Source organism: Podarcis filfolensis (assembly GCF_964270895.1).
Source record: "Podarcis filfolensis genome assembly, chromosome: 17".
NCBI lineage: Eukaryota > Metazoa > Chordata > Lepidosauria > Squamata > Lacertidae > Podarcis > Podarcis filfolensis.
Genome location: NC_139621.1, coordinates 11,907,124 through 11,923,922, shown reverse-complemented (window position 1 = coordinate 11,923,922; position 16,799 = coordinate 11,907,124). Strand labels below are relative to the sequence as shown.

At 40.5% G+C, this 16,799-nt stretch overlaps 1 protein-coding gene across 31 annotated transcripts in view; it reads right to left on the bottom strand.

Moving 5' to 3' along the window:
- Positions 1–2,446: 2,446 nt before the first annotated feature.
- POSTN (periostin) overlaps positions 2,447–16,799 on the bottom strand; it is a 53,226-nt gene continuing 38,873 nt past the window's right edge. For 2 of the 31 annotated variants that reach the window (XM_083593064.1, XM_083593075.1), the window contains 8 exons: positions 15,282–15,326; positions 12,995–13,090; positions 12,227–12,316; positions 9,979–10,059; positions 9,243–9,323; positions 6,357–6,443; positions 4,704–4,745; positions 2,447–4,422 (listed from right to left, as the gene is read on the bottom strand). In XM_083593064.1, the coding sequence (XP_083449190.1) occupies positions 4,355–4,422; positions 4,704–4,745; positions 6,357–6,443; positions 9,243–9,323; positions 9,979–10,059; positions 12,227–12,316; positions 12,995–13,090; positions 15,282–15,326 (590 nt within the window). In that variant the 3' untranslated portion in view covers positions 2,447–4,354. The remainder of the gene's footprint in view (positions 4,423–4,703; positions 4,746–6,356; positions 6,444–9,242; positions 9,324–9,978; positions 10,060–12,226; positions 12,317–12,994; positions 13,091–15,281; positions 15,327–16,799) is intronic. The other 29 variants (XM_083593089.1, XM_083593093.1, XM_083593086.1 and 26 more) reach the window with 19 other exon arrangements.

The following is a 16,799-nucleotide window of genomic DNA, read 5'->3' as shown; positions in this document are numbered from 1 at the left end:
GATCTCCTTTTCCCCATGTTATCCTCAAAACAACCCTGTGACATAGGTTAGGCAGAGAAACAGTGACTAGCTCAAGGCCAACTCCATAGCTGAGTGGTGATTTTAACCGTTATTGCCTAGATCCCAGGCAACTTAATATCACTCCATCTCAGAGCTTGTTTAACCACCAGGTGAATGGGGCTTCTACCTAGGGCAGCAACATTTTAAGAATGGCAAAATAGAAGGCCAGTAAAATTTGAAAGGCGCTCATAATATTTTGCACCTTTGAGGGCTGCTGCCCCATCACCACTCCTCTGGGCTGTTTTTTGCTCCTGCCCAGTGCACCCGCCCCAGTTTCCCCTTCTTGGGGTCACCCCAATGACTCGCCGCCTCCCTACTGTCAAGAAAAGAGGAGACAAGCTCTCCACAAGCTCAGATGGTGTTGGGCAGCTGCAGCCACTGGGTTGTCCAAGCGGAGGAGGCAGCAACTGAAGAAGAGGGGAGGGCATGGAAAGAGCAGGCAGGATCCAAACGCTGCCATCACCCACACCTTTCCCTCCAGGTAAACTGGCCCATTTAAGCCTCCCTTCACCCACTTTCAAAGGGCTGTAGGAAAATGGGGGGTGATGGCGTTATGTGTGGGGTGTGACCTAGAGCTGTTGCCTTCTGAGGTGGCATGGACCTCCTTCCACCTTAATCTGAAGTGGGCCTCAGCTTCCCTGAAGGATGTGTGGCGAGCCAAAAGTGTGGTCCCTCTGCAAAAGTGCAGAGTGTTATATTACGAGTGAAGAGGGGGTTGGAGAATCAGCGTTTATTAGGGCACAGAATACTTTTGTACTGGCACCGTTCCACCTTATTTCACATCCTGGGGGATCACAATCTTTTCCTATAGGTCTGGAAATGTATGGGGGCCCTAGTTAACAGTTCTGCAGTGTGCCTTTAAGACTAACCAGTTCTGGCCGCAATCCTTAACATACATCCTTAACAGCAATCGCCGTTGAGTTCAGTGGGAATTACTTCGGTTCAGTTGGGTCCAAAGTACTTGTGCAGCTGATCTGCTTTAGAATCACATAATAGTAGAATTGGAAGGGACAACCCCCTTGCAAAACAGAAATCTAAACAAAAACATCCTTGACAGATGGCCATCCAACCTCTGCTTTAAAAATATCCAATGAAGGAGAGAAAGGTGCAAAGTACTCATGCAACTGAAATGCTTGCATCCACAGTATATTTGTGAGGGTGGAAGATGGGGAAAGAGCAAGAGCAAATAGCCATGCTTCTTGAACTCATTGGCCATGCCCCCAGGATTACCTAGCAACTCTGCCAAGTACCCTGGGCACCAACCACCACTGAGTTGGAGCGCCATGACTTTTGACTGTGAGCAGAGAGCATGGCACACATTATGTCAGGTTATGTCATTATGTCAGCAGAGACATCACCTTGCCAACAAAGGTCCATATAGTTAAAGCTATGGTTTTCCCAGTAGTGGTGTATGGAAGTGAGAGCTGGACCATAAAGAAGGCTGATTGCCGAAGAATCGATGCTTTTGAATTATGGTGCTGGAGGAGACTCTTGAGAGTCCCATGGACTGCAAGAAGATCAAACCTATCCATTCTGAAGGAAATCAGCCCTGAGTGCTCACTGGAAGGACAGATCCTGAAGCTGAGGCTCCAATACTTTGGCCACCTCATGAGAAGAGAAGACTCCCTGGAAAAGACCCTGATGTTGGGAAAGATGGAGGGCACAAGGAGAAGGGGACGACAGAGGACGAGATGGTTGGACAGTGTTCTCGAAGCTACCAGCATGAGTTTGACCAAACTGCGGGAGGCAGTGGAAGACAGAAGTGCCTGGCGTGCTCTGGTCCATGGGGTCACGAAGAGTCGGACACAACTAAACGACTAAACAACAACAGGACAGCATCATGTCCCCTTCAGGACAGAGTAGTCATTGGTTGATTGCAAGAGGGGTCAGTCATGGCCACTTGCAAATATGCCTCAAGCCTTGCTTTTGAATTAACGTTGGTATCTGGCATTTTGGGTGGTTTTTAGCAAAATCATCCAAACTTAATTCAGCATTTGGCAGGAGTGCATAAAGGCTTGCAGGAGCCTAGCTCTCCCCTAATCTACCGGACCTTGGTTTTACAATGCTTTTATGAACAATACATTCAACGGGAATAGGAATAAATATATGTCAATGGTTTTCAAACGTTGAGAGAGCCTTTCCCATACCAAGGAACCACTTCATGCCTGCCACAGAATTTCAGAGATTTCTGCAGCGCTCAGTTCTTGCAAAGCACTGTCTAGGCCTGGTGAGCCTCGCCATGTTTCAAGGAAGCTTGTCGGTCATTATTGATCTCACTGACGAATTCGGTGGTTTCACAGAGTACTGTTCAAAAATGATTGGCACGTACAATTTTTCAAGCACGAATGTTTTCTTGCTCATCAAATATTGACTACAAAAAGCCCCATAATTCAGCCAAATTTATTTAATGAATATGTGTTTCAAAACAAAAATATAAAGGCACACGCTGTAATTCTTTTAAACCACACTTTGCAAAATTAAGGCACCTTGATGAAATGTTGTTACTCCCTTCACAAAGATTCTTGCATAGTTGACATACAAGTATGGGAGAAGAAGCAAATAAACTAGTTATAAAAACAACAATTGACAAACAAGGCCCACATCAATAATGGAAATTGGTAGGGCTTCCTTTATGCAAAGGCTTCTGGACCAAGCACCAGTTGATATATATCTTCCTGAACAAGAATAATTTGTTGCATGCATTTCATTGATTGTTTTAGAATTCAACAATTCAGAGCAGGCTTTTTAAAGGCTAAAGTTTCACAAACCTTACAATTGTCTCCTGTACTTATACGCTATAGTGGAGATATATTTCTTTTGATTTTTAGACTCATGTGGGTTACTTAGTACAATGGCTCATGAATAAGACCTGTTGAATTCACCAGGGCTCTCTATTTCCACAGGAATACACATTCCATAAAGCAGAGGACTTCACAAATCAGACAAGCGAAAGTTCTTAAATATAAATTGTTTTAGTCCCACTGAAGTCAATAGCATATCTTTTTCCGAATTCAAAGCTATCAAATCATCATACCACAGGTCAATTTTGCTGCTTCTCAGGTTTAGTTTCAACCAGAGGGAAGTGGCGTCAACTATAAGCATGCCTAAAAGCTAATTCGGTTAACATCCCTGGAATGAAGGGCCATTTCATATTCTGTACTCAGCTACAGAAAGTACAAAATGTAAATTAATGTTGCTTCATTGGGGAGATGGGGAACGTACATATAAACAACTGTTTTCTTCAGCAAAATACATATGAGGCTGTAATGCTAACCCCAGTTGCTTATGAATAAGTTCCACTGAATTCTGTAAGTCAGGAAAGGCTCTGCCCCCCATTTCTATACATTTGAACAAAAAATAAGTGTTTTTTTCAAATTCAGTCTGCCCTTATCAACGAAAGGAAGGTGCATGTATTTTATACTTTGGTATCAGTATGTGAGTACACTATTTAAAACAAAAGAGCATCTCTTGCTTCTAATCAAATTAGCCTGACTCATAAACAGATTTTGCAATCTGGTTTAGGGCTGGTTCCTATATGTACAAAAAATGATAGTACAAAAGAATATACAAAAGGTAGAACCCACATTCAACATCCCCACATGTACACAGCTGAAAATATGGGGAGTTTAAATTCATACAATGTCCGCCACCTTTTGCACCTCGAACAGGTGAACGGTAGCACTGGTGTTTAAGTATATAGTATCTGCTGCTTCATTCAAGCATCTCTGAATGGAAGCTAATGTGTTTACTATAAGTTTATTTTAATTTGGGACCTTAGATAGCCAGTACAGTAATCGATCCAAGAACATTCCTGAACGCTCGCGTTTTGAGAGAGTTATCTTTGGAGAGTGCAGGAGAGAGAATCTATCAGCTTCGCTAGCAAATGTTTTACGTAGTGATGAAAACGAAGATCCTATGCCATTGCTTAAAGTTTATTATGATTTCTAAGGTAACGTCTGTGTCATAATAGTATTTAATAACATAAATCACATGGTTTTGCTGATCTAAAGGTGATACATTTACATAGCTTACACTCTTGGATTTTCTCACTTTAAAGCTTATTTACTTGCAGGTGGAATGCATTTAAATTATAGAGTTCGGATTCATAGAAAAGGGGTACATTTTGAGTTGCTCCCTGCTCTTTAGGATCGTACCAGCTAATGCATCTTTTAGGAAGTGCTTTCCTCCCATATACACTCCCATCTGCTTTTATGGGGTAGAGGATGTTAATGGGAACAAGTGATTTGGTTAATGTTTTCCCTTATGATTTTTCTTTTTGCTTTTCTTCAGAGCTTCAGTTCTCTTTCTGTACAGTCTGCTTTTTCGCAGGTCTGACAAGCCTTGTTCTTCTCCGTGGTGAGCCTGTGGACCAAAAAAGTGAACAGATGTTATTAAGGTAAACTTTCCTTTCCTATATGTTGTTGTTGTTGCTGCTATTTTTAAAATTTGCATACAGCCCTTCATCTGAAGATCCCAAGGGGGTTCACAACAGAAAAATACAAAAGGAGAACACAAAATACACAATAAAACAAAAGCAAAAACGAACCATCGCAAACTACCCCAAAGACACAATTGATTGCACACAATATAAATGCCTAAATAATTAAGAAATAAATACGACAGTGTTATGTTCCTCCTCATACCTTGTGTTCTTCTGGATGTTTGTACTTTTCTAACAGGTGCTTCTAAAAAGAAGAAACAGAAAACAGTGTTGTGATCTTGCATTATTTATTGCAGAGGTTTGAAACAGCGCAGTAGGTATCTTCCGAAATGTCAGAAATTTACAGCTGACGAATTCTTTTTCAGTTTAAGACACTGGATGAATAATAAAAGCTTTTTACTATGCAATATATTTCACATGCTCTATAGATCACTTGCTGTTTTGATGGCAGATATTATTCAGTGATCAGAGTACAGTACTCTCCAAAACATGTTATCATCTGCACACAGAAAAAAATGGCATGTCAGGCAGAAGAGCTCTAGCCTAGTTTTGTCCCTGATAAGCAACATTTCTACGTGTAGGGTTCCCCTCCCTCCACCAAGGAACACTCAGTGATTTTGAGCCTCTCCTTTGATTCAAACATAGTACCACCCAAACATAGATTTACCACCTCAGTGAGATGTAGGGCACTGTGTGCAATTATAGAGACAGACTGAGATCCAAAAAAACTACTATAAGCATGGTGAAGCAATATAGCACTCAACATGTCCAGGTGGATTTTTCACTTTTCAAAAAATTGAAAACAAAATAGGTCTCTGCCTCCTGGCACGAGGGGATGCTGCTTCAGAAATACACACACACACACACACACACACACACACACACACACACACACACACACTATAGTACATGGCACTAGTTGACCAGAGCTTTGGGTTCTCTATCCACAGTCCTAGAAAGTTGAGATACGGAGCTATGAGCCAAACAACGTTAAACACCTGTAAATCACTCCGAATGGAAGAGACCATAATTTGGAAGAAGAAAACAAGATACAATGAAGTGGAAGCCAGTGCTTTTAAGTTACTGCAGGCAGGAGTGTGAGTACATGCCGTTTCACACTGTAGCATCCAAGTATTGTAGGGGCAGATTGCTACAGTTTTAACAGGCTGATATTAGAAATAAAAATTTATCAATGGCGATGCTGTCAAAAATACCAACTGCCCACTCGTAATGCTGAGACTCTCCCCCCCCCCCTTTCACAGTACTGAGAAAGTTCCCACATTCCCCCCCCATCCTTTCTGGGTACCAGCTCCAATGTTTCTAGTTGGCTTAGGCTTATGAAACACCTGCATATTTTTGAACAGGCATTCTGCATAAGTTTCAAATAAGACCTGGTCCCCCCCCAAAAAAAGCAATTAGTATTCTGTTTAATCATGCAATATCTTGAACAAATCCGTGACATGACATATTCAGTGAGCACAACTTAATATACACAGTAAAGTAGATGACAGGTATGTTGTAGTCTTGTTGGAAGTGTAAAAGGAAAGGAACTATGAGAAATGCTTAACATCCCTTTATGGTGGTTAGAATAATTGAAACAGATTTTTGTTTGTTTGTTAATGACTAATAAATTATTCAAGTAAGTTGTAAATATACAGAACACTGCAACTTTAAACTGGTGAACAAAACAAAGTCATTTCATGCCAATAGGCTACATAAATAACTGGGTTAGAAAGTACAGGGTGGAAATAAACAATTATGTATTCTCTAGGTCTGGTCCTGATTTCCATGCAAGTAATTCACTCACAACAATTGTTTGGATAAGAGGGCGATTCCATATTACTGCATAACTAACCTTCCAGATGAATTTTCTTTATTTCTGTCTCGATAATCTGTGGCTCTGCCTCAATTACTTTAGTAACTTTGGTGTACTCAGATCCAGCTACAACAGGCATTAAAAACAATTGCCAGTTAAGAGTGGGTAGGTTTTTTTTTAAAACAGGAAAGTGGTCCATATTTGAAAGAGGCTGTGGATGGGTACAACATGAGCAAATTCCGAAATATTTTCTTAGAAGTGACAAATCCTCTGTTCTGTGGCTGGTAGCCAAGCATTGCCTCAACACCTGGGATGTTCTCCCAAATGTGCAACCAGCACGCACTGTTGTTAGTTTACATTGCAATAATCTTAACAGTGCGGTTCACAACTTGCAAAGGGCTTGTTGTGTTACCATAGGCAATGGAAGAATTTTTGTACCAGTTTGAACTGGGGAAAGACAGCTCCGGTTAATGTCCAGAATATCTGTGGAGCCATCGCCATCATGATCGGAGTGTGCAAATCATGTGTTTTTTTATATCTGTGTATGGGGGTGGGGTGGGTGGGGGTCTAGGCAAGTCTCAAAGAATTATACGGATCTCTCATGGCAGTCAAAGGAAAAGAAGGGCTGGAATAAATGAAGCAAAGTGAGAAAAATAAAAAATAAAAACAAAGACAAATAAACGAGTCAAGGGTTCTGTTTCCAGTAGCCACTTCACAATTGCAAGAAGAACGGGAAAGAAGAATTCAGTGGATCACTTTTTGATATTTCAGGTTTTATGCCAGAGATTCTAGCTACTTTCGCGTGGTCTGCGGCTCACTACTTGACCATCTGACCCAGGACCCTATTCTGACTATCAGAAGCTTCCCAGGTCCCAGGCAGGGACCATTTCTCAGCCCTGTTACTGGAGATGGTTTTAAATTGAGATTCTGTGGAATGTGTCTGAGATCTTCAGCATCCATCGCATGCACTCTCCCACTGAGCTAATTGTACTCATGATTTATCACTTGGAATATTTGAAGAAGAAAAACGGCAAAGAATTGAGATTAGAAACAATGGATTGCACTGTTGTTGTTGTTTTTTTAAAAATTACAGCGTAAGTTTGAATAAGCCATATCAACTCCATGAAAAGCGGATTAGGCAATTCTTACATTACAGTTTGAAGGCTACTGCCTTCAAATGCCTGCTTGCTGTTAGATCCACATCCTGCAACCTACAGCTACTTATCCTTTAGAATTTTTTTTTTAAAGGGAGATTCCAGTCTTCCAGATGCTACTCTTCTCAAACGCACAATTGTGAAACCACTATTGGAGTCACCTTTTGGTTTGTGGAATGCCATAAAAATGGATGCTTTTCAGTATTTCTTTTCTCTACAGTTAGGTCCCTTAGATAAAATTAATATGTTATCACCTGTTCTTATAGTTTTATTAAACTAAAGCTATAACCCTAATCCCACTTCCCTGAGAACGAGCCCCATTGAATTCAATGGGACTTTCACAGCTGGATTTTTGTGCTCTAAGATGACATTTGCTAAATGCTTTCTGAGTTCTTTAGGCAATTTTTATGCAAGAAAGGCTTTCCTGGTTAACTTCATTATATAAGGATTTCAAACTGTAATCCAATGTAGAGCCAGTTGGACTGTAATTCTGTGAGGTAATCATAGCAGAAGCTGATGTGGTCTCACTTTAACTTGAGCAAGAATAAAAATAGTTTGGATTTAGCGGTCGGGGTTACTGTTAACTTTGTCCAGATACTTGAATTCTTTTTTCCCTTCACTTCTTAAATATCCCACAACAAGCAAAACCATTCAATCGAGGTATACAGATTAATAAAATAAGCATTCGATTTTTAAAAAATTGCCCATCAGTTTTTTCTGGTTATTTCTTGGTGATCAGTAGATTATTAAGGAGGATAGAGAGGATCAGAATGTCATTTTGGGCAGTACAGTGCACCCGACTAATACTGTATGGCAGTTCATTATGCTCAGACACTATTGGCTGGCTGGCAACCATATGGTGGTGAAATCCTCATCCTACAAATGGGCACGCCCAGGATTGGGCACAAAACAGCATGCTGTGAGTTGAACATCCATTGAAAGGTGTTACTTGTATCTCTCAAACACATGGGATTGTCACAGCACCAAATTGGTTGCCTCTGTAGTGTAGTACCCATGTTTTTAGGATGCTACTTCTAGGAATCACTGCCCAATTCTACTGCAGTCATTCCTCATTTCAACCAACCATATAGCCATTTTGCATGACATTTGTACGCCGTATCTGGTAATAGTACCTGCTACTTGCACTGAGAACTGCTTTGTTGGCTAGCATTAAGTTGGCCAGTGGCGCCAAGTCAAGATGGTGCTGCACATTATTGCAATAGGTGTTCAGACTGCGAATTCTGCACCTTTTTATTATTAACTGAAATGAGTTTGCATCAACATGCTCATCAGTACAAAGATGAGTGCACTGTACTCTTGAAGATAATTACAAAGCTTTAATGCACAGAACCAAAAGTCATTTCAAAAGAAGGATGCTGTACATGCCTTTGACAGTTAAATAGTGAGCAATGAATATTCATTTTTAAATTAGCAATGCAAAAAGTTTTGGACTTTTCTCACGTGTTGCACTTACTTTTGGAAGAATATCTTAAAATTCAAAAGTGATCACAGAATATTTATAATGCAAATAAATCTTCATTGCTCATTGGAACTTTTTAAAGACTGAACAGATTCGCACAAATAAAGCTTTATTGTACTCCAACATGCGTGGAGGTAACGGATTGCTCAAAGTTCATCATTTCATGCATTGGGTTGGGTTTTTCTTCCATAAATTTGGCTTAATTGAATCAGTCTTTAAAAAGTTTAAAAGATCAGTTTGTCAGCTCTTGGCACTCATTACGATGAGGTTAGTTGTCTCACACTCACTAACCTCCCTTGAGGAGTCTTTTGATTTCTTCATCTTCAAGTAAATGACCGTCACCTTCAATGAATTTGGTCACCTTGGTCACCTCTGACAGAATACATGTTTACGGCATGATGCGGAACATTGAGAAATTGGTAGTTGCAGCACATTTAACGAGCTTACTTTATAATTACACAATTATCTATTGCAGTGAAAAGCCTCACGCCAAACATCTGGTTGTTTTCATTAAAAGAAATAAATGGTTGCAGTGTGTTCCTGATCTATAATATACAGTATATTGGCTGTTTCACTTGAACAAGAATTAAAATATCAATGTAGTACATATTGAATTCAAGACAGATTACAGCTAAGATATGCCTTCCATTGAAACCAGATAGCAGACTAGAAAGTCAATTTTGAATACTGCCAATTCCAGATGGATTTTGCTAATTTCTAAATGCTTCAGAAATTTGCAAATGAATGCTGAAAATCTTGTTTAGGTGACTGCCAACATTAAATGGATGTGTATCTGAGTTTTCAGACATTCGCAATATTCATTTATTTAGACATTTGAAATCCTGTTAATTTTGTGCATATCATTCCCATGCTCAAATGTTCAGATCTAGTCATTTCTAGACTCTGCCTTGTATAACCGCTATTCATGTTACGGAGCTGCTAAAACGAGCATTATTATCCTTAGGAAATAAACCCTTGAGCGTGCCAAATCACAGTCCATACTTCCCCTTTGACAAAGAATACTAACCTTCTTCCAGCAATTTCTTAAGAGTCTCCTCAGTATCTGCCCCACCTCCTGTAGTGATTCGAGTATATTTCAGTTCAGGACCTGAAGTGAAAAAGATCCAGTTAGGTACATGCGAGGTGGGGGGGGGAAACCCTCCCAAATTATCGTTGTTGTGCTGTAGGTAACCATATCTTCCTGTTCAAAGTAATGATCTCAGAGAGCAATAAAAAAAAGTCATGGTGGAATAAGGTCTCAGTAGAAGCTTAGGTGCATTCAACGTAACTTACAGGAGGGTGGCATGTTTGGTGGACGGTTTGACAGACACATAGCTTACAACAAAGAGAGCAGGGCGGCTTTTGAAAGTGCAGGGAAATTTGCTGCAAGAAGTGCTACAAGTATCCGACCAATACACACAACCACATTCTTCTCAGAGGCTGATTTTTCACACAGCTTTCCTGAATTTGTGATGTGGTTTGAAAGTGCCGTGCAGAGGGAGCTTGGGGGCAAGGTGCTGTCACTATGCTGAAGAGACTCAGTTCTATTTTTCGATAACATTTGGATCAGGAGAGGCTGTGCAGGCCCTGAACTGATGCCTGGATGCAATGGTAGGATGGATGAGGCCAGGGCCAGATTGAGGTTTGATGAGGCCCTAATCTACTGAAGGTAATGGGGCCCTTTATATGTCCAGCTGTCCTTTGCCAACAACAAATTGTCGCTGTTTTTTGTGTTGAATATATGCCACATGGTAATTTGTGGACCTAATAGGTATCTAAAGCCATTTGCACATAACAAAATATGTATTTTATCAAAGTAATAGTTGAACTTATCTTATATTTTGGAAATGTAAATCCAGGTTTTTCCCCTTTAATTTTTTTTGGGGGCCCCCAAGAGAGTGGGGCCCTAAGCTATAGCTTGTTTAGCTTATAATGGGCGGGTACAAATAATAAATTACAATTACAATTATACGTAAATCTGGCACTGGATGAGGCGGCTGCCGCCAGGGGTAAGGTCCTGTCAGCATATTACACCTCTGCTCAGAGAACTGCACTGATTTGTTGACTTACTAACCATGCCAAGTTCAAAGTGTTACTACCAGTGCCTTCTTTCTGGTGGTATGCAATGGTACGCAGCGCAGTGACCTTTTGGGAGGGAAGGAGGCAAGGGGGCTCTCAGATCCTGTCAGAGCATCTAACCTCCTTCCCCCAATCCGGGAAGCGCTTGCCCAACTTAGGGAAGGAGGCACGATGCTCTGAAAGTCCTGGAGTCCTCCTGCCTCCTTCTCAAAGCAGGGCAGGGGAGGCCTCTTCACTGGGGCGGCAGCGCCCTGGTAGTTGGGTAGTTGGGCAAGGGAGCACCAAGCAGCTAACCCACCCTTGCCATCCAGCCTTGGCATTAGGTCTTCTCCCCACATGCTGGACACTCCCCCTGCTTGTTGGTGAGCGCCAGCACTTTTTCCTGGGAAAAAAGCACTGGCCTGTATTCATATATAAAGTTCTTAACAGCCTGGGGCCAATTTACTTGCAGGATAGCGTTACCCTATACATGCTCATTGGAGCTCTTCGTTCTGCAGAAATGGCACTGTTAGAGGTGCCATGTAACGATTGTTCTGCAAATAGTATGAAATCAAGCTTTTAGTGAAGCACTGCCTACACTTCGGAACTCCTTGAAGGTTGATATTAGCCAAGCACTGTCACTGAACACTTTACTTTAATATTTACTTTAATACCTACTTTAAATATTTTCGTTTAGGCAAGCCACTCCTGACATATCTAAATTGGATGTGCTTGCATCTGTTTTTAGTTTATTGTTGTTTTTAATTAGTTTTTGAATGTTTTTCAGTATCAGTTTTCAACTATCTTTTTTAAAAAAACTGTATTATTTTTTAAAAAAGTAAGCTACTTTAAGGTTTTATTACAATCAAGTGGTATATAATTTTTTTATACAAACAAACAAACAAATATGCAGCAAACAGATAACAAATAAGAGGAACATGAGATGGCAGTGATGGAAGATGGCAACGAACGTTAAGGTGGGAATGGAATTCCTTGACAGAGGGCTGTTACTTCCTCCTCCTAAGGTATTTTCTCAAGAACTGAGATTATATTGCCATTCTATGAAAAGGTTTGTTCTGCTTCTGGTAACCATCTCAAATGGCCCAGAATCAGAAGTGGACTCAATCAGGAAACCTTTAAAACTGTGCATATTCTTTTCATTATAAAGCTTTTGTTTTCAAAACTGGGCGTATTTTTGACGCATGTTATTTTTTTACCTTGAATGATTCTTTCTTCAGTCACTTCTTTCTCAGTCACTTCCACAGGGTAACCATCAATTATTTTCGTGTATTTTTTAATTTTAGGCTCTATAAAGATGTTTTTAAAAGTTAGAGACGGTCAAATCACTGGATTATTTCGATGTTTCCCCATTCTCTCCGTTATGCAGCCATTGGGGCAAGAGGGTCAATGTTAGAAATGGTTAGATTCAAAGTTCTCACTCAGGGCCTTGCAGAAGAGTGCAAAGAAAGTCATTTACATTCCCAAGCATGCCCATGTCAAATATTCACCATCTCAAGCTATGAACATAATGTATTATTTAAAAATAAATAAATATTTAGTTGAGCCTTTGGGTAGACTGGCAGGTAGTTTTCATTTTTTTGTTGTTTTTTTTTGTAGGATGACAAAAACATCAACTTTCTTGAGGCTCATTCATGATTCTGAGAAACATGCTACTTATGTTAGAATACGAAGGAATCAAAAGAGCTGGCAAAAGAGTTTTTCCACATTTCATCTCATGGGTACAATTCAGAGGGCAGGTGTGAAAAAATAGAGAAAGCAAAAATTCAGTGCACAAAATGAAAAAGAGAGAGAAAACATTCCAAGTAGAAGGGAAAGAGAGGCAAAGGGTTTAATAATAAAACCGTATAGTTGCAATACATCGTTATAACACATGCTAAGAACAAATCCAGCAGTTTAAGAGAACTGGGAACTGCCTCTTCCAAACCATTCTGGTTAGTAATGTGCAGTCCATGAGACATATTCACCTCCATGAATAACTTTAGTGACTGTCTCGCCTTCCCTGACCAGCTTAAATTCTGGGTCCCCTTCAATCACTTTGGTGAGCCTTGTAATAGTGGGCCCTGAAAAGCATTATTTCAAAATGGGAAGGTGCGTTATAAATATGACGTACAAAGCGAACAATGCTTAATGAAAATGCCTCGGACAAAATTAACTCCTACTCATTTGTGTCAGAGCCAATCCTAAAGCTATTGGGACTAAGATATAATTCTTCAGAGTGATGCGCCATATCTGGAATGGACTCTTATATCTAGTGTTTTTTTGAGGGGGGGATGCAGGGGTACACATACCCCTAAACATTTTGGGAATTTAAGTTTGGCCTCAATGAGGGGCAGTATTTCAATATGAGTAGGAAAATGAGAGTACCCTTAAACATTTTTTTAAGGAAAAAAACCACTGCTTATATCACTTTCACAGACATGGCTTCCCGCAAAGAATACTGGGAACTCTAGTTTGTTAAGGGTGCTGAGGGCTGTTGAGAGACTCCTGTTCTGCTCACAGAGTTACAATTTCCCTCTTTCCAGGGAACTCTGTGAGAAGTCTCCTAATAACTCTCCACACCCTTAACAATGTACAGTTAAGATTGGAAGAAATTTAAAGAGTATCTACAGAAACATTGTAAAATTAATGAATGTTAGAATGATGTTGGATAGAAATTAAGTGGTTTCCAGCTGTAATGCTTTAAGAGAATATGAAAAAAGGGTTATAAATAGGTAAAAACATAATCAAAATGATGTTGGACTGGAAATAAGTGGTATTAGCAACAAAGTTAATAAGAATATGCAAAAATGAATTGATAATGGATGAAAATACAGAGTTATAAAATGTTAAGTTATAGAGTTAAGATAAATGAAAGAGGGTAAGGATTTGCTGATTTGATTATTTAAATGGGAATACAAGAAGGGGAGGTGTGAGGAGGTCAAAGAAACAAGCAAATGAGTTTTAAGTTATGAAAAATGGAATTGTTTTTAATTTTTCTTATTTTTTCTGTGTTTTTATATGTTGTATCTTTATTTTTCTTTTTTCTTTTATTAAGTGTTCTTGTATATTTGTTTTTGTAAAACTTCAATAAATATTTCTTAAAAAAAACAAAAAAAACAATGTACAGTTAACCGCCTACACCTTTAACGGTCTAGATTTCTTTAGGGGAAGCCATGACTGGTACATATGAGGCCACTGTTGTAGACTGGGTTAGGATTCCAGAGCATGAATATGTAAAGGTAAAAAAGGTAAAGGACCCCTGGACAGCTAAGTCCAGTCAAAGGCGACTATGGGGTTGCAGCACTCATCTCGCTTTCAGGCCGAGGGAGCCGGCTTTTGTCCACAGACAGCTTTCCGGGTCATGTGGTCAGCATGACTAAACTGCTTCTGGCACAACGGGACACCGTGACAGAAACCAGGGTGCACGGAAATGTCGTTTATCTTCCCGCCGCAGTGGTACCTATTTATCTACTTGTACTGGCATGCTTTTGAACTGCTAGGTTGGCAGGAGCTGGGACAGAGCAACGGGAGCTCACCCTGTCGCATGGATTCAAACTGCCGACCTTCTGATTGGCAAGCCCAAGAGGCTCAGTGGTTTAGACCACAGCGCCACCCATGTCCCGAAATATGTAGAGTGTTTGATCCTGGTGTGAATTGATATACATTCAATGCAACTGTGTAATCCAATGTGTCATGGATTAAGTAGGCCTGCAAAAAAAGGAATATGTGGAACATGGGAGATATCTGTTCGCAATAGCTGTGCAGGCGGGTTCAAGGTTTTGACATTTCTGATTCCCATCTGCTGCTTTTGTGCCTCTGCTCTTTCATGGCTATAATATTTTGGCTGCAAACTCAACAGAAGCACATTGGCCACTTGATGATGTCATAGAATCATAGAGTGTACAGCTGGAAGGGACCACAAGGGTCATCTAGTCCAACCCCCTGCACTTCAGGAATCTTTTGCCCACTGTGGAGCTCAAACCCACAACCCTGAGGTTTAGAGTCTCGTGCTCTCTTGACTGAGCCATCCCAGATGTATTACATTAAAAGTGGCAGCAGCCATACATTAAAAGGAAGTAGGGAAGGAAGCATTTCCCTCTTCGAGGTCAAATGAAGTACAGAATCTGGAAGCTTTGCTTGGTCATTGGCTCCCTGGCTGTGTGATTTTTCTGCCCTAAAAATATTTTTTTTTGGGGGGGGGAAGGCTTGATGCTTTGCTTCATATGGGTATTATGGGAAGTCTATTAGTTGTCCTCTTTCATGATACATTACCTTCAATCTCTTTTCGAACTGTGGTGCCACCAACTACTTTTATTTCTGTGACAATGATAAGAAATATTTCAAGAGAATCAGATGGTTGCAGTTTATAAAACACTTTTACGTTGTGCTAGGCTACATAATCTAAACATAAGAAAACATATGACCAGCTCCGACAAAAAGCTAAGGGCATAATCTAATCACATTTAAGCACCAGGACCTGTTGAGTTAAACACATGCTCAACTTTTCCAGTGAGGTCAGTGGTGCTTAAAAGTGCCTAACTATGCCTGAATTGTATCCACCGTTGGCTTATTTGCTTATTCATGCTAGCTGTAAAATCTCTTCTGTGTTTCCACACATTGTGTCTAAAATACATGTTGAAATACAGATCCAGAGCAGAACAACCACTGAAACCAGTGTTGTCCCGTTATAACAGCCTTTCCTTTCGGCTGTCAGAAACAAAACAGAAGTAAAGTTGAGGGAAAACATGGCACCCCAGAAACATCACCAGAACCTGCTTACACAGTGTGTTCACAGCCATGTAGCAGTTCGTATTGGATTTACTTTCCCTCTTCGGGTTGCCAGTTGGATGAGGAGAACATCATGCACACAACACAAATTAAATGGGAAGGCGAACAGCAGCACGTACACATTTCGGCACTGGTGTGGACAAGCCCTTTCCTTTTGAATGAATGATTGGAATATGGCTTCCTGAAACATTTCCCGACCCAAGTATCTTCTGGTCTCTCCACACATTTGGGAGGCCCTGTGAAGAATGCTTCTGTGTTCTTTTGTGGCTGCCAATGTTGCAATTGTTGGCATATAAAGAAAAGCTGGAATTGGCTTCTAAAGAGGACTGTTCTTGAGTCATCAGAGGTGGGATTGTGAGCAACGTTGAGAAGCCTGGCCAACACAAATCATACCCTGGGGCAAAGCCAGCGGTAGGATGACGAGTCTGGCAGCCAATGACAAGTTGGCTGCATAGAGGGCGTGATTAGCACTCACTATTTTCTCTGCTTATTTAATCTCCACTCGGGGAACTGCTTTTCTAACCTATAAGCCTGGCATAACTGAACGTTAGTCATTGCCTCTGGCATAACCCAATGTGAGTCACAGCTTTTGGCTTCCTTCTAGAATCCTGGGATCTGCATTTAAGGCTTGTAACAATCGTAGATCTTTGAGGGGTCTCCTAACAGTTCTCAGCCCCCATAACTAGCTACAGTTTCCAGCACTCTTGGAGAAAAGCCATGGTTGTTAAAGTGGTATCAGAGTGCTTTAAATACATGGCATGGATGCGACCGTGTGATGAAGCAGACTTACTCTTTCAAGCCACAAATACAATCATTACAGAACTTAAAGGAGAACGATAATAAAGAACATGCATTTTCGGTTAAGTTATACCTCTATATGACCCAGTCTGCGCTTGCGGCAACGTATTATTAAGCCCACTCTATATTCCCCTTTTAGAACACAAAATGAGCATGGACTTGGTTGCCTAAGTAACCCTGATCTTATTAAGTTTTCCCTACATT